Genomic DNA, 23,824 nt, shown 5'->3' on the forward strand with positions numbered 1-23,824 from the left:
GGTGCTGGGCACCCACCACCCACCCAGCAGGCCTGCGGGACAGCCCAGGTGCCACCCCGGGCATGTGACAGATGTCACTGTGCCCACTGAGGGGTTTGAGGACGTTGGGGGTGCAGCCTCGCTGCCTGTAGCCAATGCTGGCTGGACACTGGCGGTGCTGGTGTCACTCCCCACTAGCCCAGGACACGTGGCACTGTCCCTGTCCCCGCTCCCTCCCGGTGTTCCAGGGCCACGCCCTGTCCCACGGAGCGGGGCCGTGTCCCCGCTATGCTCAGCAGCCCCGCACACGCTTTCTGCCCCATCAGCTCGCGGCACCGCGGCGCTGCCGAGCCCGAGCCTGGAGCTGACAGGCGTCACAAAGATCAGGGCGGCCAAGTGACAGTGGCAGGCGGCCCATGAAGTGTCACCCCAGGGCTTCTTCCCGCCCCACAGCCCCGGGGAGCAAAGGGGCCAAACCCCAGGGACCAAACCTCACTGCTTCCTGCCACAGGGTCCCTAAGGGACAAGAGGAGCCAGCACTGTGACCTGCCAGGTGACAGTGACCAGGATCACTGGCTCAGGAGGTGGGAGACGGGACCCTGGCAGAGGGCAGGGGGGCACGGTGACCGGGGCAGATGCAGCCTGGTGAGCTCAGGGCCTCCAGCTGCAGCTGCTGTTGTTCTCCCTGTCCCAGACAATGGCCCAATGTCCCCTGCCCAGGGTGACAGGACAGGACCCCATTGTGTCCCCACTGCAGCACAGCATTTGCTCGCTCCCCTGGCTTCTCCAGGGAGATTCATTTGGGCAGACAAGGGCATCCAGCCCCTCCCAGGGCTGGGAGATGTTTAGGGGGATAAATCATTCCCTCTCTCCGATGAGGAGAGCTCAGGGAAAGGCTGTGGGGCCATTCCTGGCACTTCGCCCCATCTCAGCCCAGCTCCATCCAAGGGGCTGTGGAGCGGGGAGTCATTCCCAGCGCTGGCAGAGCCCCATTTCCCCAGTGGCTGAGCTGTGGGAAGCTGGCTGTGGGATGGGAGTGACCTGCCCCGCTTGCTATGCCGGGATCATCCGGGGCCACGGCAGCCCCACGGGGCCGGGAACCCCCAGGGCACCCCTTGGCCCGCGGCCCGTGGGAGCAGGGACAGCCAGTCCTGCCCCCCCAGCCCCGTCCTCTCCTCCCCGGCTGGAGGGAGCAGGAGAGGGGAGCGTTGGCAGAGCCATCCCTTGGCAGGAGGTGCCTGGCCCCAGGGTCCCAGCCCCGAGCCAGATCCGGCCAGCAGGAGCTCTCCCATTTCCTCAGGCAGAGAAAGCTCAGCCACGGCAGGTGCCCAAACTGTGGCCAGGAGCACAGCCAGGGATGGCTGGGGAAGGCTGGGGCAGCAGGACAGGGCTGGTGGCAGCACAGGGACACGGGTCCTGCTCGGGCAGCTGGTCCCCCCGGTGCGTGTCACCCCTCAGGAAGTCAGGCCACTGCGGTCACTACCATTTCCTTTTATTCCTTGCATTTGTACATACACGGTATAAAACCTCCTGCTCCAGCCGTCTGCTCCCGGCACTGCCCCGCCCCACCAGGACACCGGAATTCCCTGGCTCCGGCGGCTCCCAGGTGCTCCTCCCACAGGGCACAGACCCGCACTTCCATCGGCATCCCTGGAGCTGGCTGGGAGCATCCCTGCGACCCCCAGGCTGGTTGGAGGGTCAAGTATCTGGGATGGAACCATCCATCCATCCGAGGGATGGGGAGCCAGCACCTGCCATGGCACTGGGAGGCTCTTGGTGTGCAGAAAGTCCCCAAGAAACCCAGGAAGCTGGAGCTGCCCATAGTCCCAGGCCACCTCTAAGCTCCAAAGCCAAGTTCTTCCTCACGGGAAATCTTCCCCCAGTTAAAACCAAAAGAGAGTAGAGAAAGGTAAGTACAAATCAGAAAACAGTAAAAACTGTACGGTGGAAAATATATATATATTACTAAAGGGGCTAGAACTCCAAAGGCTTGTCTTGTTGAATCCTAAATCGCTTTACACGGGCAGGGGGAGCAAGAAAAAGGAGCTAATATCCAAAGTCCAACAGAAAGAACCAAAATCGAGTCTGCTCCCCCCTCCCAGGAAGTGCTGGAGCTCTCTGGGGGCTGACAGACGCCAGGATCGCCCCCGGCCCCAGGAGCAGAGCGCTGTCCTGCTGCAGCACGGAGAGGGAACAAGGCAGGAGTCCAGTCTTCCCCAGTGCCACCACTTAGGGTGTTCAGCCCTGTGTCCAAGCAACCGCAGTGAGGACCAGACCCTCCGCCTTTATACCCGGATCTCGTCATCATCTTCATCAGCGAACGAGAACTCCTTGTCGGGGCGTTTCAGGGCCACCCCCCGCTGGCTCGGCGGCCTGGGGACGGGGCTGCGCTCCTCGGGCCCCGAGGTGCAGCTGGAGGCCGGACTGCTGTCCCTGGGGCTGCGGCCACCGGCGCCGCGGGCCGGACTCTGGCTGGGCGGGGCCGCCACGGCCACCAGCGGGGAGCCCGGCGGGGCAGGCTCCCCCTCCTCCTCCTCCTCCTCGCGGCTCTCCTCCGCCTCGGGATCTTCGTCCTGCTCCCACTGATCCTTATCCATGATGCTCAGCACGTCCCCCAGCATGGAGGGCCCCAGGTCGATGTGGAAGGACATGATGGACTCGGCGTGCTTCAAGCCCGCCCCGCCCTTGGCCACCACCACGGGCAGGTCCGTGATGTCCCCGAAGTCGCGCTCATCCAAGGCGGGGCTCAGCGGCCCCGCGGCCGCCCCGTTCGGGCGCTGCTGCTCTTCGGGGCTCATCTCCTCAGGTAGCTTCTTCACGGGGCTGGAGGAGAGGCTCTTGGGCAGCTGCCCCGCGCTCCTGTCCACGTCCTTCTCATTGAGCTGGGGCAAGGACACGGCGTTCTTGACGAAGAGCGCCGAGTCCCGCAGCGAGCCCAGCATGTCCCGCCGGTCCCCGCGCGTCACCGACTGCGAGCGCTTGCTGCTGCGGAAGCGGCGGGACAGCAGGCTGGGCTTGGAGGCTCCCGGCTCCTCTCCCACCTCGGGCACCGGCTCCCCGGCCTTGCTGGTGAGGAAGGAGGTGTCCCCGAAGGCGTCCCCGGCCCGCCCCACGTGCATGGTGTGGCGGAAGTCCCCCAGGGGCGCGCTGATCATCTCGGCCGTCAGGTCGGCCCGCGAGCGGCGCTTGGAGTGCGCCGAGTTGGACACGAGCTGCTTGAGGATGGGCATGGTGGCGGCCACGGGAGGCTGTGCCACGCTGGGTCCCGGGCCTGCTGCTCACAGCTGGGGCTCCACGGCCGGGATCCCACCGGCGTCACGGATGGGTCACTCCTAGGGGACAGGAGGGAGGGACATGGTCAGGCTTTGGGGTGTGGGCAGGCGCCGGATTTCATCCCACCAGTCAGATTTCTGTGCCCACCAGCTGCTTGGCTCTCCTGGGAATTGGCTCCATGCAGGGCATCATTCCATCCTCAGACCCCCCTGAGCTCCCCACACCCATCCCCAGAGCAGAGAGAACCTCAGGAGAAAGACCCGGGCCCAGAAATCCCTCAGGACTGGGCCTGAATGGGCACCAAAAGAGATGCAGGGCACCAAAAGAGATGCAGGGCACCACGGTCACCCTCTGCCCCTTCCTCGTGCTGCCCCAGCCCTTCCACACAGGGCACGGTAGCTCCAGCCTCTGCGAGCTGCACGCTGAGAAGATGCCTGGGATTTTTTTTTTTTTTTTTCTAATTGGAAGAAAGCAGGGAGGAGCAGACGCCAGGAGGAATTGGAAACAGACGGCAGGAAGTGTGTGAGGAGGGCGTAGAGCCCCCGGGAGGCACCGCCAGCAGAGCAGGGGGACGGGGGGACCGGGATGGGGACCTCTTCATGCCTGGCAGGATGGGGACGTGGGGGACACAGCTTTGCTGCTGCCCTGGAGCCCCCCAAAACCCTCCGTGCTGCTCCTCGGAGCGGAGTCCATGCGTGACCATCCCCTGGCCGTCTCATCGTCACCGCTGTGACTCAGAGGTGACAGAAATGACGAGGGCTCTGGCTGACCATAATGGGAACGGGCACGTTACTCCTTCCCTCGGCCACCTCGGGGCCACCAGCCGACATGGCCAGCCCAGCGCCCGTAGCCACGGAGGAGGGGACAAGGACAGCGGCGGTGTCGCTGCATCCCGTGGCGCCAGGCAGCCCCAGGTGGTCCCGGGAGAGGCTGCCGAGGAGGAAGGGCTCGTGGCCGCCCTCTTCCTCCCTCCAGGCACCGCCGGCGACACCGCGCCCCGTGACACGCACGGGGAAGGGAAGGGACGGACGTGTGTCCTCGGAGCGAGCTGTGGGGTGGGGGCCACGTCCCCCCCGGTGCCCACCTGGCCCCACGGGCAGCGATGGTCCCAGCACAGCCCAGTCCTGCCTGGCTGGACACCACCAGGAGCCACAGCAGCCAGCACGGCCAGGGGACACTTGTACCCCCTTTCCCTCCTCACAGCCACGCTGTGACACCCTGCTGTCCCCTGCAGGAGTGGCAGGACCTCGGGCAGGCTGTGTCTGGGCCGGATGGACTCTGGCCCCACGCTGGGGCAAAGTCCCATTGCCCAACCCTGCCGTGCACGGCTCTCCGATGGGCCTGGCCAGGGCAGGAGTGCCCCTGGCAGGGCACTGGTGGCACATGGCCACGCTCCCTGTGCACGATCCCATCACCCACCCCAGGGAGGCACAGCCTGAGCCCCCAGAGCCACCCAGGGGGATGATGGCACATGGGGGACCAGCTGGGGACCCCCAGTTCATCCCCAGCAGCTGGGGGAAGCCACCAAGGAGCCACACGCCCTTCCCCACACCTCAGACCAGGACCCAGGGGAATTCCTTCCCCCTTCAGCCCATCCCAACACAGAGGAGCAGCTCTCTGGGATCTCCTGCACACCCAGGCGTGTGTGCATGGCACGAACGCCTTCCCCTTCCAACATCTCCTTCCAGGCCAGCATTCCTCCAGCCTTTGGTTTTCCATAAAACAAACACTCCCGGCGAGCTCCCCAGCTGGGCCAGGCAACCGTGCTGCTGATTTAGGCCATCTGGGGACTGTCCCTCCCTTGTATTTAGATTTCGGGGCCAAGTTCAGCATTTGTGAGATACTTTGCAAGCCGCAGCAAAGGGGCCACCGGGAGGTTGGAGCGGTCCCGGCCGGGCCAGCAGTGCTCCATCACCCTGTCCCCCTCCCCTGAATGCTCCAGCCCGCAGAGCCTCATCACAGCAGCCAAAAATCTCCCCCCATCCCTCGATGTTTCGCTCCCAGCTCGCTCCAAGAGGCGATGGCAGCACAGATGGACACTGCTGCCCTCCCTGCCCACGCTGCCCGGCCCCGGGGCGCTGGACAGAGAGCCCTTTTCTCCTCCTCTCGCCCTCGGGGAGAGCAGATCCTGTGACATTCCCGCTGCCGGCGCTTTCACAAAGGAAACCAGGGCAGGGAGGCATCGCTGCCTTTTCAGCCACCTACCAGGGGAAGCTGCTGGTAACCTGAGAGACTTCACAGGCACCTGGCAGAGCCGCTCATCCCGGGGCAGGGAGCCCAGAGCACAGCCAAGGCCCAGCAGGGCTTTGGGGTAAGGGGAGGGGACAGGACCTGCACGCACGGGTCGAGGACAAGCGGGATAACTGGTACTGACAGCCCTGTGCTGCTTCCCACCTGCCCTCTGAGCCCTGTGGGATCACAGGCTCTGAGGAGTGAGAACCTGAGGTGCCCAGGGACACAATTGTCCCTGTAAATGAATGTCTGCTTGTAGGACAGCGCAGCCAGCACAGAAGTGGGACAGCTCCGGCCAGGCCCACGTGCCCTGATGGTGCAGGCTTCCCACGAGACCCCCCCCTCCATCCCCTCCATCTCATCCTGCTCAGCATCAGCCACCCGTGGGGACCAGAGTGAAAGTGGCTCAGAGAAGGAGGCCAGTGAATGAGCACACAGGAGCCACGCCAAGTCCAGCCACATTCCCATGCATCCTGCCCCCAGCTCTTCCCGCTCACAGGCTGGGAAAGCCAAGCTGGGAAAGCATCCTGGCCGGCCCAGCCGGCTCCAAATGAGCTCCCCGGCTTCACCGTGCTGAGCCCCCCAGGCAGCACCCCAAGATCAGAGGATGCTCTAGGTGCTGGGGCTGTGCCGGACCGGTCGGGTCCCCCACGCTGCCCAGGGCCAGGGAGAAGCCACGCACACGGGACAGGGAGGCCACCCCGCCTGCTCTCAGCCCCACTTTGGGGCGTGCTGCCCCTCGGGGATCCTTTGACGCTTTGATGTTAGATCCTGGCAGACAGCAGCTGGAGACAGGGCACGGATCACACCCCATCACCGCCGGCCCAGCAGGGGACCCAGCCGCTGTCACACCCTCGGCCGGGCTCCCCAGCGAGTCTTCCCAGGGCCTGGGGGCAGCCGGTCCTGTCAGTGCGGGCAGCCCCGGCGCCCCGGTGACCGCCCCCACCCCGGCGCGGGGACAGGTCTGGTCCTGTCCCTGCCATGGGGACGCTGCTGCAGCGCAACCCTGGGGTGCACGGAGCAGCCTCTGGAAGCGGGAAAGCCAGCAAGCATCAGAGCCGGGCAAGGAGAGACGGCACACGGGGAGGGAGGAGAAGCTTGGCTCTCACCGGGGCTCTCGGCACACGGAGCAGCACCAGGCTGGGAACTCACCGCCGGTGCCAAAAGCAGAGAAGCGCTCCCCGAGGGACTGCCAACAGCCAGGAGGTAGCCAGAGTTCAGCGAGGAACCGCTGGCAGGACACGCCAGAACACGCACAGGGCCATAAATCCTCCAGCTCCGGGGCCACGAACCAGCCCGCAGCCCTGCAGGGCCAGGAGGGGACTTTCCGGGGGGGAAAGGTTATCTCCTCACTGGCCCTGGTCTCTCACAGCAGGGGCCGGCAGGGCTTCGACAGGATATACCGGGGCTGAACAGACCTCCCGACCTGCGCCGGGCTCGGAATTCCTGCGGTTTCGCTGGGGTGGACGGGAAGCGAGCAAGGCAGACTTCCCACAGCGCGGCCGCGGCTCCCTACCTGCCCCGGAGCCCGCAGCCCGCCGGCTCGGGGGCCCTCGGCGGCTGTTTGTGCTCAGGACAAAACCCAGCGAACAAAGGGAGCGACCGGCACGGTCAGCACAACGCCGGCGGCAGCGGGGCTGGCGCTGGGGGCCGCGGAGGGAGCCCCGCGAACGCTCAGCCCGGGGCACGGAGCCGGGGAGGCTGCCCAGGGGATCGGGGATCGGGCCAGGCTCGCTCTGCACCCCCAGACCCAAACACACGGAGCCTCCTCGGTGCTAAACCTCAGCTGGAGTCGCTCCACGGTTTCCGAGGGAGCTGCGTCCAAAACAGATTTGTTTACTGCGTGCCCGGCTGGGGAGCGAGCCCTGTCCTGGCTGCAGAGATCGCACGCCGTGCCTCAGTTTCCCCCCCCCCACAGCCCATTAACGATCCCTTTAGAACAGCTCTCCTGCTCTATAGATCCCAGCTCCCTTTGGAACAGCCTTCCTGATCCATAGATTCGGCGCTTGGAAACATCTATACTCCTCGCTGCTGCTGCCGGGGTCAAACCAGGGCGGGCGTGGGACGAGTCCAGCGCCCCGCGAGCGGTCGCTGCCCACAGACCCGCAGTTCCACGGGCACCGGAGCGGGTGTGGAGCCGGTCCCGTGCCCGGCGCTGGCAGAGCCGGGCAGTTCCCCTCTCCGGGGCACCCGTGGCACGGTGTGTGCCGCCCAGGGACGGGCAACAGGGCGGAGGGCAGGCTGCGGGCAGCCGGGACCCCTGTCCGGAGTCACCGGGGGATGAGCGGGACGGGGATTTCGGGCGGCTCTGACTCAGCAGTCGTCCGGCCAGCCCCGGGGTGCCGCTGGACCCGCTCCAGCGCGGCGAGGAACCACCTTCCCGAGACGGGCCGCGGGCAGCCACCGCCCCGGCCGCGGCCACCGCCAGCTCCGGCCACGGCCAGCCCCGCGCGGGGCTCGGCGGAGCGGCGGGTGAACGGGCGCCGATCGCCGGTGAGGCGGGGTGGGGCGAGCCGGGCCGGTGCCCCGCGCTGGGCAAACAGCGCTGCGCATCCTGTTAACCCCTTGGCCCACCGGCGCCGCGCACCGGCCCCACGGCCCGGCGGGGAATGAGGCGGGGGGTCCCCGCCGCCCCTCTGCCCGGTACCGGAGCGCAGCAGCGCCGGGGACCCCGCCCGCCCGCCGGACAATAGCCGAGCTGAGCGCCGCGGGCTCCCCACACACCGGGACGAGTCGGACCGGACCTGGCTAAGCGGGGCCGAGTCTCGCCGGGCCGCCGCGACCCCCGGAGCCCCCGGTGTGTCCCCCCCCCCCCCCCGTACCTGCTCGCCCGGGCCCCGCCGCCGCTGCCGGTCCATGGCCGCACCGCGCCGGAACGGAGCGCGCCCCCCCCCGCCCGGCGATGACATCATCGCCCCGCCCGGGCCAATGGCGCGGCGCCACGTCACGGGGCGGTCCCACGCCCTCCATTCAAACCCGGGTGGGGGGTGGGGGGGCGGAACCCTCGGTCCCGGCCCGGCCCCGCCCGGGGCGTCCCGCGGGATTGGGGACCGGAGAGGGGTCGGGAGAGGGGCTCGGCCCCTCCCGGGGGATGGAGGGGTGGGCGGGGTGGGGGCTCACCCCGCCGGGGGTCATGGGTGGGATCCCCGGAGGCTCAGCGAGGAGCTGGCCGTGCCCCTGGCAGAGCGGCGGGGCTGAGGTGGTGATGGTGGGTGACCGACTCTAATTAATTCAGGGGAATTAAGAACCGCGCTGAGATGCCAGGCGGAGGCGGTTTCAGCCGCGGGGCAGCAGCTATGCCCCCGTTCCACTCGTGACCGTGACACCCACGGGGCTGCACCCACATCCCTCCACTGCCCCATCTCCCTGTCCCCAGCCGGTCCCGCTGCTCGATCCCTTCTGGGGGCCCGTGGGCGGGTTGGGTGGGCGGTGGCCGGGACACGATAGCAGGGGGTCCGTGGTCACCCCAGGTGTCCGGTGCTGGTGCGGGGCTCTGCGGCCCCAGGGATGGATTCCACGGCCACCGCGGCCCCCCCGGGCACTGGCGGTGAATTCCACGTTCATCCCAGCCCCACTGACACCGCGCTGAAAGGGAGAGTGCTGGGCTGCACAGCTGCTGCTCGCTCGGATTAAGACGAGACCTTTGTGGGAGAAAAGGGGCGGGAGAGCCGAGATTATCCCGAACCTGCCTAATGCAGCGTTTCTTGGCCGTTCTGGAGGATCTGGCGTCTCTGTGGAGGGAAGAGGGGGGGAGGTGAGTGGGGTGCTGGGGTGCTCTGGCCACGCCGCTCTCCACGCTTTTGGATGCTGGGACACGATGCTGTGAGGTCCGGAGGTTTCTCGTGTCACCGGTGCAAGGAGTTCCAGTCCCCGATCCGGGGCCGGTTGTGACAGCACCGGGTGGGCAGTACCGGGCCCTGGGGTGGCTCAACTGGGGCTGACACTCCTCTCCATCGGAAGGGAAGTGCTGTCACCGCAGAGCTGGCACTCCAGCAGGCACTGTGAGGATGCTGGGAGCGGCACCCAGGGCACCGCTCTGCCCCCGGCCCGGGTGTCCAGCACCATCCCACCCATGCTTGTGTCTCCATCCTGGGCTGTGCTTCTTCTTCCAGTGCTGTTTTCATAGCCCATTTTATTGGCAGATTTTATTTTCCTTGCTCTCCATACAGAGAAACTGAGGCCAGAGGCGAAACCCCAGGCCCACCTCTGGATGCAACAGTGGTTTTTTTGGTAGGCGAGGAAGAGGAGGAGGGTTTGCCCCAGCCACCAGCTGCATCTCGACCCACTCACGTGGAGACAGAGTATGTCCTGGAAGGCTGGTGGGACGCCGGTGCAGCGCTGCTCGCCTCACCTGACGCTGTCACGGGAGCGTGGAGATGGCTGAGACAGCGCAGTCGGCAGGGATTAACATCACCCGGCTGGTGGGAGCCGCCGGCAAGGCTCCCGCGGGCTGGCCTGGCCCCGGTTGGGAAGAGCAGGCACCCACTCAACTTGAAAAACTGCCTGGGAGAGACGGGCCCCCTCCCCTTTCCTGCCGCGCTGAGCCCCGCAGCTGCAGCCGGCCCCGGGGAGGGAGCTCGGGGTGCTGGGCGGCCCTGGGGCACGGAGCGCTCCCGCCCTTCCTCAGCCATCGCCGGCTCCTTTTGCTGCTGCTCAGCAGCTTTGGAAAGCAGAGAAGAAGAGAAGAAAAGGCTTGAAAAGCACTTTGAAAAGCAGGGCAGGGAGAAGCGCCCGAGTTCCCGGCAGCCCCATCCCCTCCTCCTGCTGCCAGCGCCTGCCAGCTTTGTCTGCCGGCTCTGCCGAGCCAGCGGGGAGCTCTCCCTGAGCCCCCGTGCTGGGGATCACCGTCCGGACGTCCCAGGGTGCCAGAACAAAGCACAGAGTCCCCACAGCCCACCCCAAATTCCTCCAACCCCAGGGCCCAGCGCTGGCTGCTGCCAGAAACCTCCCCAGTAACCCCACAGACACCCAACCCCAGCCAGGGGGTTCAGCCCCCTCCCCACACCCTTCAGCCAGGGCTGAGCAGTTCCCCAGAGAATCCTGGCAGGACACTCTGCCCGCTCCCCACTGGCACCTGGGCCAGGTGGGCACCAGGAAAAGCTGGGTGCCATGGGCAGGTTCTCCCTGCAGCCTCTCACCTTTCCTGGCTGGAACCCTCTCCTGGCCAGCAGTGCCAGGGAATGGGCTCCCCCAACCTGCTGCCCCTCAGGAAACCATCACCTGGACGGGCTGCAGCCACCCCGGCCTCTCCCAGTACAGCTGGCTTTCCAGCCTGGGACTGGATGATGTTTAAATCCCCTTCCAACCCAAAGCATTCCATGATTCCATGATCCCACCTGGAGCGTGGCTTCTGCAGTGCCCATGGAAAGCCCCTGCCCTGGTGCAGGGCGGCCTCCAGGGGGGACGGCGTGGGACAAGGGGCACAGAGCTGGCTCCGTCCTCTCCGCTGCTCTCCTCTCCTGCCACCCCTGGCACGGAGCCGTGCCCCGGGCACTGGGGCTCTGAGGATGCGCCGAGTGCCGGCTGGCCCCCGGCGTGGCAGGAGAGGCTGTCCCTGTCCCCAAGGCAAGGGAAAGGTGGGGACATGACACACTTGGCTCTGTCCCAGGATCTGGCAGGGAGCCAGCGATATCTGGAGGACAGGGAGAACCCAGGCTGCGGGGCTGCTTCTAAAATAAATAAATTAAAACAAATCACAGATTTCAGCCCAGCTTTATCGGTCACAGCCCTCACTCTTGGCACATCAACATCTCCCCGTCCTACCTGGAGCAGGGAGCAGCTCCTGCTCCAATGCTGCCCCATCCGCCCATCAACATCTGGGGGTTCCTCCTCTCCCCTGTGCCCCCCTTTGGCTCTCCCGGCCCTGACAGCGAGGGCCGCTCTGCCCTTGGGAAAACCGCGAGCCGGGGAGCAGCGCTCGGGAGAAACGTCAAGGCCAATTTGGTCCTCGGGGAGTGATCGGTGTTGACAGCTCACCCTGCCTGACTGCGGCACGGAGCAGCCTGGAGAGCCCCGGGGACGGAACGAGCAGCCCTCACCTGCCCGCAGGGGCCAGGATGGTGAGGAGGGGATTTGAGAAAGAGCTGGCTGGAAGTGGAGGTGGGAGAGAGGTGGCAGGGCTCGATGTCTTACCCTGCGAGCATGGTTGGTTCCACTCCTTCTGTTTCATGGGGAAACTGAGGCAGCACAGCTGAGCGAGAGCTCTCACCAGTGCCCCTGGCATTCAGCCCATCCCTGCTGTGCCCAAAGTGCTCCCTGTGCCCTGCACAGCATCCCGGGGAGCAGAGGTCCAGCCCTCCGCCCTGGTGGGATGTGGGATCTCCCCCACTTCCTCAGGCGCTGCATCCCTCAGCCATGGGAAACCACGGGCTCCGAGGGCTCCTCCCGCCCTTGCCGCCGCCACCGCCACACCGGCGGCGTCCCCTCCCAAACCTGCCGCAGGGGTGGCTGCAGCCTCTGGCTCCTCCCGGCAGCCAGGGACGAGCTGGGGCAGGGCGGGTGAGCGGGGCCCGGGCTCTGCTTTGCCCCTGTGCTGGGGAGGACGCGCAAATCCCTCACGGGTGGGATGCAGGACCTGCATCGCCCTGTTCCCTGCGGGAGATGTGCCTGGGGAGCTCGGTGCTCACTGCTGGCAGGGCTGGCACAGCCCTCACCCAGGGATCAGCCCCGATACCAGGAGCATCTCTGGCACAGGGAATGTCCCTTGCACCTCGGCATCCCTTGCATAAGGAGCATTCCTTGCACTAGGAACTCACCCGTGCTGCTCGACTCCCCAGACCTGCTCCGCCCCGCGTCTCCGGTGGCTCCGTGTCCCAGCCCCGGTGGGAGGAAGGTCCCTCTTGCACAAGGCGGGATGCCTGGGGCTGCAGTTGGGCTGCACATGAGGAGCAGGATTTGTCCAGCCAGGTGCAGAATCCCTTCTGTCCCACGCCACTGTCCCCACGAGTGGGGTGTCAGGGCTCCCTGCGCTGCCCAGGAGGGGATTGGCACCCCCGGGTGCTGCCTTGGGCACCGACTCCAGGCAGGTCAGAGGAGTCACCCACCAGCAATGCCTGCTGCTCCGGGGACATCGTGAGCCAGTGGGGGGACAGACAGTGACTGTGGCTCAGCAGCAAGGCCACCACTGCAGCCCAGTCCTCCCAGTCCAATGGGGAGCTGCAGCACTGGGTGACTGCTCCCCAAATGCAGCCCCTGGCAGCCCCTTGCCCACGCCAGAGTGAGGGATGCGGCCTCCAGGGGCTCCCAGGTGCTGTGACAGGGACCCCACAGCCCTGGCAGCCCCTGGCATGGACCTGGTGTTTTGCCAGCACCGTCCGTAGCCAAACCCTCCCCACCCCCAGCCCCCGCTGGGGACAGGTGATGAAACCTGAACGCCTCACCTGGATTTTCCTGCCAGGCCTGAAGGGCAGAGCAAGGGAGGGCGGCTGTGAACCAGCCCAGGAGACAGTCCCAGTGCCAGGGCTGCTGCTGGCAGTGCCCAGAGTGCCGTGCACTGGGGTCTCCTGTCCCATCACCCCATTCCCCAGCAGCTCCAGATCCCACTGCGATGGGAACATGCAGGACACAGCCACCAGAGCTCTCTGCACCCTTCTGGGCTCCATCCAGAGTGGATCCTCTGGTGCTGTGGGGCAGCAGGGCACAGACACATCACACTGACCCTTTCTCTGGCAGAGCAAGGTGACAGAGAGGGGACACACTTGTCCTCAGGCAGTTTATTGGCATCTCCCTCGGTTCAGCCCGGGTGCCGCGGCCCTGCCGGGCCGGTGCTGGCTCACCCATAGGCACTGCGAGGGCTGTGCTGTGCAGACACCCCCAAAACGGCCATGGACCCCCCGGGCATCAACACCCCCGAATGGCCTCAGGCCTCTGCACAAAACCCCATTGAAAAGCCCCAAACCACCAGAAAAGCCGAGGGGAGGCTCCAATTGCCTCATCAGAGTCCTCACCAGAGCCCTCGAGGTGCAAAATCAGGGGGGGTAGAGCACCACATGCACCCCGCCAGGGCTCTCCTGGGGTTTCAGTCCTGGGTTCTGCTGGGGGGCTGTGCTGGGCCAGGCACAAAGGAGGGGAGGAATGAATTGTCCCCCGGGATCCTTCCCCCTTCTCCCAAAGGCTGTGGGGGTCCGGAGTGGGGGGTTCAAGTCCAGAGGTTTTTCAGATCAGCAGAGCTCCTCTCGCCCTCTGCAGTCGGGGGTCTTGTGTCAACGCTTGTCCCCACGTCCTGGGGGAGCCACGAGTGGAGGGGCCAGGCTTTGGCATGACAGGAGCCTCTCTCCCAGCCCCCAGCACTCCCTGGAGTGCAGCAGCAGGTCCGGGGCAGCCTTGATGGGTGCCAAGGGCAGTGTGGGTGCACCCCGAGCCCCACCTGGCCCGAGGAGTCCGTGGCACAGCAGCTTTGGCCAAGGAGGGGACCTGGGTTTGCTCCCCAGCCCAAGGGACAGCCCTTGGCATCCAGCTCTGGCGCTGCTGAGGAAGCAGAAAACCTCTGGAGCCTGCGGCTGCTCCCCTTCCTCCTCTTCTCCCCCTCGCTGCTTTTTCCTGTTCTCCTAATTTCTTGGGGCTTTTCTTTTGCTTTTTTTTTTATTCCTCTTTTTTTTTTTCTCTCCCTATTTTTTCCCCCCTCTCTCCTGTCGTTTTTCTTCTTCTGTTTAAATATCAAACGAAAGAGGAAAACCCAGCGATGGGGGCTCTGGAGCCGGGGGCCAGGCTGCTGGGCGGGCGGTACAGGGTCCCAGGCTGGCTGCTGGGGGCGTTGCCGGGGGTCTGGGGGGTGGGAGTCCTGCTGGCTTTGGGGCGGAACAGGCTGCCCTGCTGCGTGGAGGTGCTGTTGGAGAGGGGGGTGTGGTCGGGCTCGCCCGAGTCGCTCTCGGTGTAGCTGTAGGCCTGTGCCCGGGAGATGCCCTTCTGCTGCCGCCGCCACGAGTTGTAGTAGGTGGGGTCGCTGATGTAGTGGTTGACAAAGGAATGCGCCTTCTGGTGCCCGGGGTCCACCTCGTACTCGCTGTCACTGCCCTGAAAAACAGCACGGGGAAATGTGGGGACGTCACCCAACGGCCCCAGAATTCAAGAGGGTCACACTCTGCTCCCAGCAATGGGATGAGAGCGAACAGCCCCAAGCTGTGCCAGGGGAGTTCGGGATACCAGGAGGAATTTCCCCATTGAAAGGGTGGTCAGGCCTTGGCAGGGCTGCCCAAAGGGGTTTGGAGTTCCTGGAGGTGCCCAAGGAAGCCCTTGGCTCAGAGCTTCGGGCTGGGGGCAAGGTGGGGATGGGGCACAGCTGGAACTCGGCGATCTCAGAGGTCTTTTCCAGCCTCAGTGGTTCTGTGATTTCCAGTGCTTTCCCGGTGCTTTCCCAGCGCTCTTTTGGGAATGGCGAGCACATCCCGAAAGTATTTAAAGGCTGGGACGGCTGCAGCATCGCTGGGGGTTTTCTGCCTCTTGCTAAAACAAAATAAAACCTCATACAAAAGGTTCCTGAGCGCTGCCGAGGCCGCGATGCCCCCGGGCTGGCGGGGACGCTGTTTTTGGGCTCTGCCGGTAATTGGATTCAGCTTCTCCGGCGGCGCACAAAGGGCCCATTGAGGGCGGTGGGAACTGCCCCGCGCCAGCGCCAGCTCCCGCAGCTCTTCACAGCTCCTCAAAAGCCACTCGAGCCCCGCTCGGGCCGCAGCGAGAGGAGCCGGCATCTGCCAAGGAAACAGCCGGTGCGGGCAGCGACGGGGGGGCCCCCTGGGCACGGTCCCCTCCCGCTCGGGGACAGCCCTAGGGTGTCCTTTCCCTGGGTGTCAGCCCCTCAGGAGTCACCCTGGGGGTGACAGTCCCATGGCCCCCCTGGGGCTCCACGCTCCTGCCCGGCCACAGCTGCCCGTGGCCCCGGGACAAGACAAAGGTGGCATTTTGTGGAGTTGGCAGAGCGGCGGACGTTGCCACCAGCGACCGGGCAGCGGGACAGCCCCCAGCCCCGCTGACCTCCCGTCCCCTGTGCCCCGGGAGCCCCCCGCAGCGTCACATCCCCTGCCCAGGGCCGGGGGCTGTGCCAGCTGCACTCTGTGCCACGGAGCCACAGGGATGCTGCTGCCTCCGGAGCGGGATGGGGCAGGAGCAGCACAGCTCCCAGACGTGCACCAGGGCGGGCAGAGAAAAGGGCTGATGCTCAGGGAGGGCTCCCGGGCCCCTCCACCCCGCCCCGGGTCGCTGTCCCCGTGTGCAGCCCCGGGGGTCACCTGGGAGTCGGAGACCTCGGAGGGTTTCTCGGTCAGGCTGCTGCTCTCGGCCGGGATCAGGTCGTTGTACTTGGTCACGTCCTCGTCCGAGTAGTGCAGGCTGCCGGGGCTGGGCCGGGGTGGGGACCTCGGGGACAGCCAGAGGGGTTGCTCAGCGTGCGTCCCCTCTGCTCAGGGCTGGGCCACTTGGGGACAAGCCCAGCGCATCCACAGGGTCAGGGAACGCCCCTCAGCCGTGCCAACCCCCTCCCAAAGAACCCTGATCCCAGGGACTTTCGGGAAGAACACTGGGCAGATCAGGGTCACCCCCTCGGGATCCAAGCCCTCCCCAGCCCGTGACCAAAAATGTTCCCCCTGCCCGGGGAGGTGGCTGTGGCAGGGGGTCCCTACCGGGTGTAGATGCCGTTCTTCCGGCAGAAGGAATTCTTGACGGAGAGGCGGCGGTTGTTGAGCTCCAGGGCGGGGAAGCTGCCCTCATCCAGGCTCACCATCTCCCCGTGGCTCAGGGCGGCCGCCTTGGAGCTGTTCCCTGGGGGATGGGATGGGATGCTCAGCCTCCCCCAGCCCCTCCGCAGGCAGCACAGCACAGCGAGGGGGGGCTGGGCCCGGCACAGGGGGCTGGGGGGTGATCGTGCTGCTTCCAGAGTCACCACGGCCTGGGGACAGCCAGGAGGTGCCAGCCGTGCCCCCGCCCAGCCGTGCCCCAGTGCCCCCAGCTCCCCACTCCGGGCTGTTTGCTTAACGAGGAGGGCTGGATTTTCCCCACAATTTGAGCCTGTGACAGAGCTAAGAAAACAGAGCCGTGTTTGGCTAATCCCGGTGACCTCTGCGAGCCCCCGGGGCTGCCCTGCCTCCGCAGCTGTCTGTGGGACAAGTCCTTTATTTCATCTGGAGCTCCCAGTGCTCTCCGGGAAGCCACAGCAGCGTTAGGGGGTGGCGCTGGGGCTCTGGAGGAGTCGTTCCCGAGGTGGACAGGAAGGGAGGCTCCCACCACTGCCCCCAGACCCCAAAGGCAGGGACAGACCCCCAAGAGGCTCCCACGGGAGCAGGAGGGTCCTGTCCCCACCCAACACACTCCCTCACTCACCTGAGTCTGACTTCTTGGAGTACTTCTTGCTCTGCCCGCGGATGATGAGCACGAAGACGAGGAGGAGGATGAAGATGAGCCCCACCAGGGCAATGACCACCAGGAACCACCACTCCTCGTAGAACGGGTTGGTTTTCTGGGCTGGGGCACAGCAGGGAGGATCAGAGGGGGACAGGGGACAACCAGTCCGGATGGGGACACCCCAGAGCACAGGGTCACTTTGAGAGCTTTGTAAGGCCTGGATCCATGGGAAAGGGAGAGGGTTGGATTTGGAAAAGGGGTGCTGGCAGTGGGATTTGGGGCTCTGCAGGAGCCAGGAGTGGGGTTCAGTGATGGCCACGAGAACAGAGCAACAGCAGGACCCTCCCTCTGGCACAGGGGGACAGAATCCCCCAGGAACACACCTGACACGGAGGGGGAAGGGGTGCTGGGGGTCCCGTAGCCGTAGTCGTTCACAGCAATGACACGGAAGTCGTAGCTGACGCCCTGCTTGAGGATGTCCATGCTGAAGGTGTAGGAGGTCACCTCCTTGGGGATGTCTTTGATGAGGATGTCCCAGAGCCCCTCATCTGGAAGAGACAGCAGGGCTGGAAGGGGAGGGCTGGCTCTGCAGGACACCCCAGGGCAAGGAGTGATGTCCCTCCACCCCCCGCCCTCCCCGTGCTGCCCTTTCCATCAGCCCCACTTGATGCCTTTAAGTTTTAGCTTCCATGTTTTCCAGGTTCTGCACTGCACTGGTACATAACTCTGAACTTCATATAAAGTGTTAGCCAGTTCTCCTCTCAGCTCAGTCAGACAGAACAATCCTTTTCCAGCCCCAGAACCAAGGACACCATTGCAGCTTCAGGCCCAAAGAGTGCAAACAACAGCAAACTGAGGAGAGCAAACCGGGAGGATGGGATTTCATAATGTGAAGCTGTAATGGGACAATTAACCCCAATATGTAAACGGACCAAAAGTGTGAAAACATGAGATCCATGGTCCATCCTGGGTGCAGCCTCAGCCAGGCTCTTGTCCTGCCCAAGGTGTATCCTCTGAAGGCCTCTCAATAAATCCCTACTTTATTCCTTTAACTCTGTCCAGCCTCTGTCCTGGGCAGCCTCTCAAGGTATCACACTCAGCAGCGATTTCCTCATGGATCAGCACATGGACAACCCCCATACAGACACTGGATCCTAACGCCCAACTCCCTGCCTCAGTTTCCCAATCTGCTGAGCCCCGAGGTGGGGCTGGAGAGCAGAGGCAGCAGTGGTACCTGAGGGTCGGGCCTCGATGACGTATCTGGTGATGGGCCCTTGGCCGGGGTCCCCACTGGACCAGTGGATGGTGATGGCCGAGCCATAGCGGGAGATGAAGGGCTCTCCGGGGGGCCCGGGGGCACCTGGGGACCAGAGTACAGCTGGAGCCAGGGGGCACAAACTGGCACAAAGCCGTGCCAGCCCCCACCCCATCCCCTCCCTCACCCTGCATGCCCCCCACGTGCCCCCCGCACCTTCCCCGGGCCCCGTGGTGATGTTGGCCTCGACGTCCGGCCCGTAGGCGAAGGTCTTGGCGCGGATTCGGAAGCGGTAGGTGACACCCTCGGCCAGGTCCTTGACCTTCATCCACAGCGGGCTGTTCCCCTTCACGTCCACCGTCACGATCTTGCTCACGCCTGCGGGGACAGAGGCTGAGCCGGGTCCCCCCGGGCCATCCCCACTCTCCCTGGCCATGACCTCACCATCCACGGGCGTGCAGGGCTCATAGACCAGCCTGTAGCCCTCGAGGACTCCGTTGGGCAGCGGTGGTGGCTCCCAGGACACATTCACCGATGTGGTGGTCAGCTCGCTGAAGCGGATGGAGCCGGGAGCGCTGGGGGCTGCGGGGGGACAGGTTGGCAGGGCCAGCTCAGCCCCCCAGGGGACACCCCCAGCCCCTCTCCCTGCCTCCACCCTAATGCTGATCATCAAATCACACCCCCTGGGTCCCATCCCTGCTGCAGCAAAGATTCCATGGGGGAATTCACCCTTCTCAAGCCTAAACACTCATGTCCATGTGCCCCCACCCCACAAACCCGCTGGGGTGAGCCCAGGGATGTTCTGCTCGGGATTGCAGGATGAGGGGGAATCCCTGGAGCTGGACCCGTCCCCACGGAGCCCAGGGGCAGGAAGGTGCTGGGGGAGCCGAGCCACGGGCCCCACCTGCCTGCTGTGTCCGTGCCTTCACGGGGACGCTGCGGGGCCCGTCCCCCGCGGCGTTGAAGGCGGCCACGCTGACCCAGTACGAGGTGTAGCCCGTCAGGTTCTTCAGCTTCACCCCGGTCTCGGGCAGGAAAAGGGTCTTGACCCGCGCGCTCTGGTTCTGGCGCTGCTCCTCCCAGAAGTGGATCTGCGGGAGGGGCGTGGGGAGCGGGGTCAGGCACAGGTCCAACCCAGCTCCACTTCCCTGAGCCCTTGGCTGTGCTCCAACGTCCCTGCCCGGGCTCCTGAGCCCCTGTCCCAGCCTGGTGGCTTCAAATGGAACAGCCTCTCCTCCAGGAGGGCTCCAGGCTGTGCTGGACGTCAGACACGACTCACGGCGCCAGGGTGTGCTGAGATCACCGCGCCTGGCTCCCGAGGGATGGGGACAAGCGGGAGGAATCACAATGGATGGGGACCAGGAGGTGTCCGGAGCATGGGGTTGGGTACCCCGGCTGCATCCTAATGCATCCCAACAGCATCCCGGCCACATCCTGGCTGCACCCCGGGACATCCCAGCTCTGTCCCGGGGCATCCCGGCGCAACCCGACATATCCCGGCGCATCCCGACGCATCCCGGCCGCATTCCAGGGCCGACGGCGCCATCTGCTGTCCCGGCGCCGCTCGGCACCGGGATGGGACACCCGGGATCTCCTCGGGACCCGAGCACGTTCCCACAACCCCTTCCCCAAAAGCTCTCACAGCACCCCCAGCGCCACCCACCCTGTGCCCCCCAGGGATTCAGCGCCTCCCCAGAGTCCCCGTGTCGCCGGCTCCCAGGGGACAGCAGGTACCTTGTAGCCCTGTATGTCCCCGTTCTGGCTCTCCACGGGGGGCGGCTCCCAGGTGACATCCAGCTGGGTGGCGGTGGCCGCCTGCACAGCCACGTTCAGGGGCGCTCCGGTGGGCACTGTGCCGAGGGAGGGGACAGTGTCACCGCACCGATTCGGGGGATGCACTGCCTTGTCTGGGCGACGTGGGGCTGCCAGGACAGCCGAGCCCCCTTCCTGCAGCCCCCAGCAGAGGCCCCCCTGCCAGCACTCACCCGCTTCCCCCACGAACACCTCCTGGGGGGGGCTGGGGGGGCCCTCGCCCACGGCGTTGTAGACGCTCATCCGGATCTCGTAGCGCCGATGCTTGCTCAGGTCTGGGGGACAAAGGGTGAGCGGGACCTTCCCCATGGTGGGGCAGCCCCGGGGGACCTGGCAGAGCCCCCCTTGTTGGGAAGGAGGGGGTGTCCCCAAGGAGCAGCTGGAGGGGATGGGCAGAGGGGTTCCAGCTCGCCCTGCAGGGCAGGGACACACAGGGGTGGCAGTGGGGGACACACAGAGGGAGGTGGGGGACACAGGGGGTGGTGACTTACTGTCCAGCTCGTACTGGGTGAGGGACACCTCGCTGAGGTTGTGCACGGCATAGACGGCTGGACAGGAGAGCAGGCTGGGGTTAGTGCAGGGCAGGGGTGGGCTCCTGCCTCTGAGCCCCCACCCCAACACAGCCCCCACCCCAGCGTGGGCCAGGGCTCCCCTGCAAGGTTCCTGGCACCCCCAGGGAAAAACGGGGTTGCCATAGCCCCAAGAAGTCTGTCCTTCCTCCAGCCCTATCCCCTGAGTGCCACAGGCCAGGTCCTGCCTTGTGCTCTGCCCCTGTCACTCGTGTCCCTGCTGCCCCCAGAGTGGATGTGAGCCCGTTTCCTGTGGGGGCTGAGGTCAGCAGCATACCTGGACGCACAGCAGGATGCCACACAACCCCTGCTAGGTGCAGATACCCGTGCTCTGTTCAGATTTGTGGACATTTCAGCCACAGGGACACAGCAGGACAGAGCCAGTGACAACACAAAAGAACGTGAGGGACCACAGAGCTAGTGACACAAGGGAACTGGTGACAGCTCCTGGGGGCACAGCCTGACCCTGCTACCTGGGAGATGCTGTGGAGCACAGGATGCTGCACTGCTCAGACCCCCACCTGCCACCCCCGGGCCACCCCAGCCGCTGTCCCCAGGGTCGGTGGGGCTGTGGGCACTCACGGGTGAGCTCGGCCCAGGTGGCGCCGGGGTGGCCAAGGCCACGCAGGGCGAAGCCCCGCAGGCTGTCATACACCAGCTCCCGGTACCGCAGCCGGAACCCCAGCAGGATCCCGTTGATCTTGTCCTCAGGTGGGGGCTGCAAAGGGAGGGAGGGAAGGCACTCGGAGGCTGCTCTGATCCAGGGCTCCCTGGCACTCTGAGGTGCCACCTCCCAGGGCAGGGCAGAGGGGACGGTACCTGCCAGCGGATGAGCACCGACGTGGTGGTGTGGGGGGTGATGGAGAGGATGGTGGGAGCCTCCTCGGGGGCTGTGGGGGAGAAGAGGGTGGTGAGGCTCCAGGGCAAAGCAGGAATTCCCTTGGGCACGGGGGTACCCGCTGTCCCTGCCCCGGGAGGTGCTGACCCGCCTGCAGGGTGGTGAGTGACTCCGACTCCTCGCTGTACTCGCTGTCCCCAATGTCGTTGGTCGCCTTCACACGGAACTTGTAGGAGGTGAAGGGTTTCAGCCTGCAGGGAGCAGAGTGGGATGGGGACGGAGCAGCCAGCAGGTCACCCCCGAGCCGCCCTCCCTCGCACCAGGCTCCCCAGCCTCGTACCAGCATTTCTCGTGAGATGGGGAAACTGAGGCACGCGGAAATCACCCGAAGCATCATCACCCGCCGTGTCCCCAGCCCCTCACCTGTCCACGACGAAGGCGGTGGCGTTGTGGCTGACGGGGGCGGAGTGCAGCGCCCACTCCCCGTCGGGCAGCTCGCGGCTCTGCACGGTGTAGTAGCGCACGGGGGAGAGGCCGTCGCTGCCCGGCTCCCAGGACAGCAGCACGCTCCGGGCCCGCACCTCCTCCTGCTGCGCCAGCGGCTTCCCGGGGGGCTGCGGCCGGGCTGGGGGAGGCGAGGGGCTGGGAGCACTGCGGGGGCACCGCCAGCCTCCCCCACCAGCCGGGCCCCCCATCGTTACCTCTCTTCTCCGTGGTGACCACCAGGGCTTCGGCCGCCTCGCCCCAGCCCTTGCGGGTCTGCGCGGTGACACGGAACAGGTAGGTGGCCTCGGGCTGGAGGCCGGTGGCCGTGAACTGCCGGGCGCCGGCTTCCAGCACCTCCACGGCGGCCGCGGTCACTGCCGAGGTGTTCAGGCGGTGGCTGACCTGGTAGGCTGCGGGGAGGGAGCGGAGAGGTGGCGCTGGGGAGGGGACACCAGCCTGGGCCCCTCCCCGTGCCGCCCCTTCCATCCCAACCTGTTCACGGAGGAGTTCACACCCAGCCCGGGACCAGCATCTGAGCAGGGAACTTCACCCCTGAGGGCTCCGAGATGCTCAGGGCATCCCAGGGAGCTGGTCCCTGCCTCCCCACGCCAATCCCTGCTCCCACAGGAGCTCTGCATGCCTCTGCAGAGCATCCCAGTGCGGCTCGCCCGGGGCGCTCCCCACCTACCCAGGATGACGCCGTTGGGCGCTGCCGGTGGCTGCCAGATGAGCCGCACCAAGGTGGTCCTCACTTCGGGAAAGAGGAGCCCCACGGGGGGCCCGGGCACTGCAGGGGGAGAGATTGGGGTCACTCGGGAGTGGGGAAAAGTGCCCGATCCCATCCCCTGGGAATGGGAGCTCTGGGTGCCCCAGTCAGGGGGAGAGGGATTGCCCCAGAGAACAGGGATAGGATGGGATTAGGCACCCAGGGGACCCCTCCAGCCCACCCAGGTGCTGTCACCCACCATCATCCAGTGTCCTCTCGAGGACAGGAGGACGGCTGGGGACTCCATCACCGATCCTGGTGAAGGCCAGCACCCGGATCTCATACAGGGTGTACTTGGCCAGCCCGGTGAGCTGGGCACCGTGGGAGGCATTGCCCTCCGCCAGCCAGAACTGGGCACGCGCCTCCGAGCCCTTCTCCTTGTACAGCACCTGCAACACAGCCCCGTGACACAGCCGCGCCAGCCTGGCACTGAGGGCCACCAGCTCCCGGGAGTGGCACAGCCGGGGACCCCACAGCCTGCAGGGAAAGTTGTGCTGCCCGCGGGCAGGAGCTCACCTTGTAGCCCAGGACGAGCCCGTTGCAGTCAGCCTCGGGAATGTCACTCCATCGGACCATCATGCTGCTGGAAGACGTGGCCACTGCTGACACATTGCTGGGGCCGGAGGAGGGGACTGGAGAGGGACAACAGAGAGGCTCAGGGGCCGGACTGGCCGAGGCGGGTGCCCAGTGCCCAGTGCCAAGGTAGGCAGCAGTACCTGACTCCCGGGTGCGTCCCAACACCGAGGGGCTCCAGGGCCCCGAGCCAATGGCGTTGAAGGCCTGGACCTGCACCCGGTACTCCGTCCACTCCTCCAGGTCCTCGATGGTGAACTCCCGCTCCACACGGTCGCGGATCACGTGGAGCGCCGGCTGCCCCCGCCCGTCCGCCCGCGCGTACCGGATCCTGTACCCCACCGAGTCGGGGTTCCCGTTGTACTCCTGCTCCAGGAGGGGCTGGTAGGGACAGGCACTGTCACTCCTGACATCCCACAGCCTCCCCAGCTCCATCCTCCTTCAGCCCATGCAGGCACACACCCCCATGCCCCACGGCCCCACTCACCATCCAGCGCAGCCACAGGCTGGTCTCGCTGGCCGTCCTCAGGGTGACATTGGCAGGGGCCATGTCTGGGGGGGCTTGGAGGGTCTGGATCCTCCGGGAGGGCAGGCTGGGGGGGCTGGTGCCCACGATGTTCACCTGCCGCATGCGGAAACTGAGAGAGGAGAGGGAGGTCACAGTGGGGGACAAGAGAGCTCCAGTCCCCCGAGGAGGACAATGAGGGGGG

General features: G+C 65.9%; 2 protein-coding genes across 2 annotated transcripts in view; both read right to left on the reverse strand.

The window, feature by feature from the left end:
- Window positions 1-1,432: 1,432 nt before the first annotated feature.
- Window positions 1,433-8,396, reverse strand: CDC42EP4 (CDC42 effector protein 4). Its single transcript, XM_066200716.1, has 2 exons — window positions 8,307-8,396; window positions 1,433-3,311 (listed from the first exon to the last, which is right to left on the reverse strand). The coding sequence occupies exon 2, from the start codon at window positions 3,207-3,209 to the stop codon at window positions 2,265-2,267; it is 945 nt and encodes a 314-aa protein (XP_066056813.1). The 5' UTR covers window positions 3,210-3,311; window positions 8,307-8,396; the 3' UTR covers window positions 1,433-2,264.
- A 4,795-nt stretch (window positions 8,397-13,191) lies between these two features.
- Window positions 13,192-23,824, reverse strand: part of SDK2 (sidekick cell adhesion molecule 2) — a 45,178-nt gene continuing 34,545 nt past the window's right edge. Inside the window, exons 24-45 of the mRNA XM_066200665.1 lie at window positions 23,602-23,752; window positions 23,258-23,495; window positions 23,058-23,173; window positions 22,741-22,930; window positions 22,464-22,562; window positions 21,991-22,185; window positions 21,713-21,914; window positions 21,437-21,540; window positions 21,271-21,341; window positions 21,034-21,169; window positions 20,374-20,430; window positions 20,056-20,157; window positions 19,805-19,920; window positions 18,975-19,161; window positions 18,515-18,652; window positions 18,287-18,448; window positions 18,050-18,175; window positions 17,199-17,363; window positions 16,795-16,935; window positions 16,098-16,236; window positions 15,708-15,834; window positions 13,192-14,496 (exon numbers count right to left, since the gene is read on the reverse strand). Coding sequence (XP_066056762.1) covers window positions 14,140-14,496; window positions 15,708-15,834; window positions 16,098-16,236; window positions 16,795-16,935; window positions 17,199-17,363; window positions 18,050-18,175; window positions 18,287-18,448; window positions 18,515-18,652; window positions 18,975-19,161; window positions 19,805-19,920; window positions 20,056-20,157; window positions 20,374-20,430; window positions 21,034-21,169; window positions 21,271-21,341; window positions 21,437-21,540; window positions 21,713-21,914; window positions 21,991-22,185; window positions 22,464-22,562; window positions 22,741-22,930; window positions 23,058-23,173; window positions 23,258-23,495; window positions 23,602-23,752 — 3,319 coding nt within the window. The 3' untranslated portion in view covers window positions 13,192-14,139. The remainder of the gene's footprint in view (window positions 14,497-15,707; window positions 15,835-16,097; window positions 16,237-16,794; window positions 16,936-17,198; window positions 17,364-18,049; window positions 18,176-18,286; window positions 18,449-18,514; window positions 18,653-18,974; window positions 19,162-19,804; window positions 19,921-20,055; window positions 20,158-20,373; window positions 20,431-21,033; window positions 21,170-21,270; window positions 21,342-21,436; window positions 21,541-21,712; window positions 21,915-21,990; window positions 22,186-22,463; window positions 22,563-22,740; window positions 22,931-23,057; window positions 23,174-23,257; window positions 23,496-23,601; window positions 23,753-23,824) is intronic.

The sequence above is a fragment of the Chamaea fasciata genome, unplaced genomic scaffold, assembly GCF_029207755.1.
Source record: "Chamaea fasciata isolate MVZ Bird 193981 ecotype frontalis unplaced genomic scaffold, bChaFas1.0.hap1 SCAF_19, whole genome shotgun sequence".
NCBI classification, from domain to species: domain Eukaryota; kingdom Metazoa; phylum Chordata; class Aves; order Passeriformes; family Sylviidae; genus Chamaea; species Chamaea fasciata.

Bases quoted from the DNA above. Each gene is read 5' to 3' on its own strand.
- CDC42EP4 (XM_066200716.1), bottom strand. From the start codon at position 3,209: ATGCCCATCCTCAAGCAGCTCGTGTCCAACTCGGCGCACTCCAAGCGC.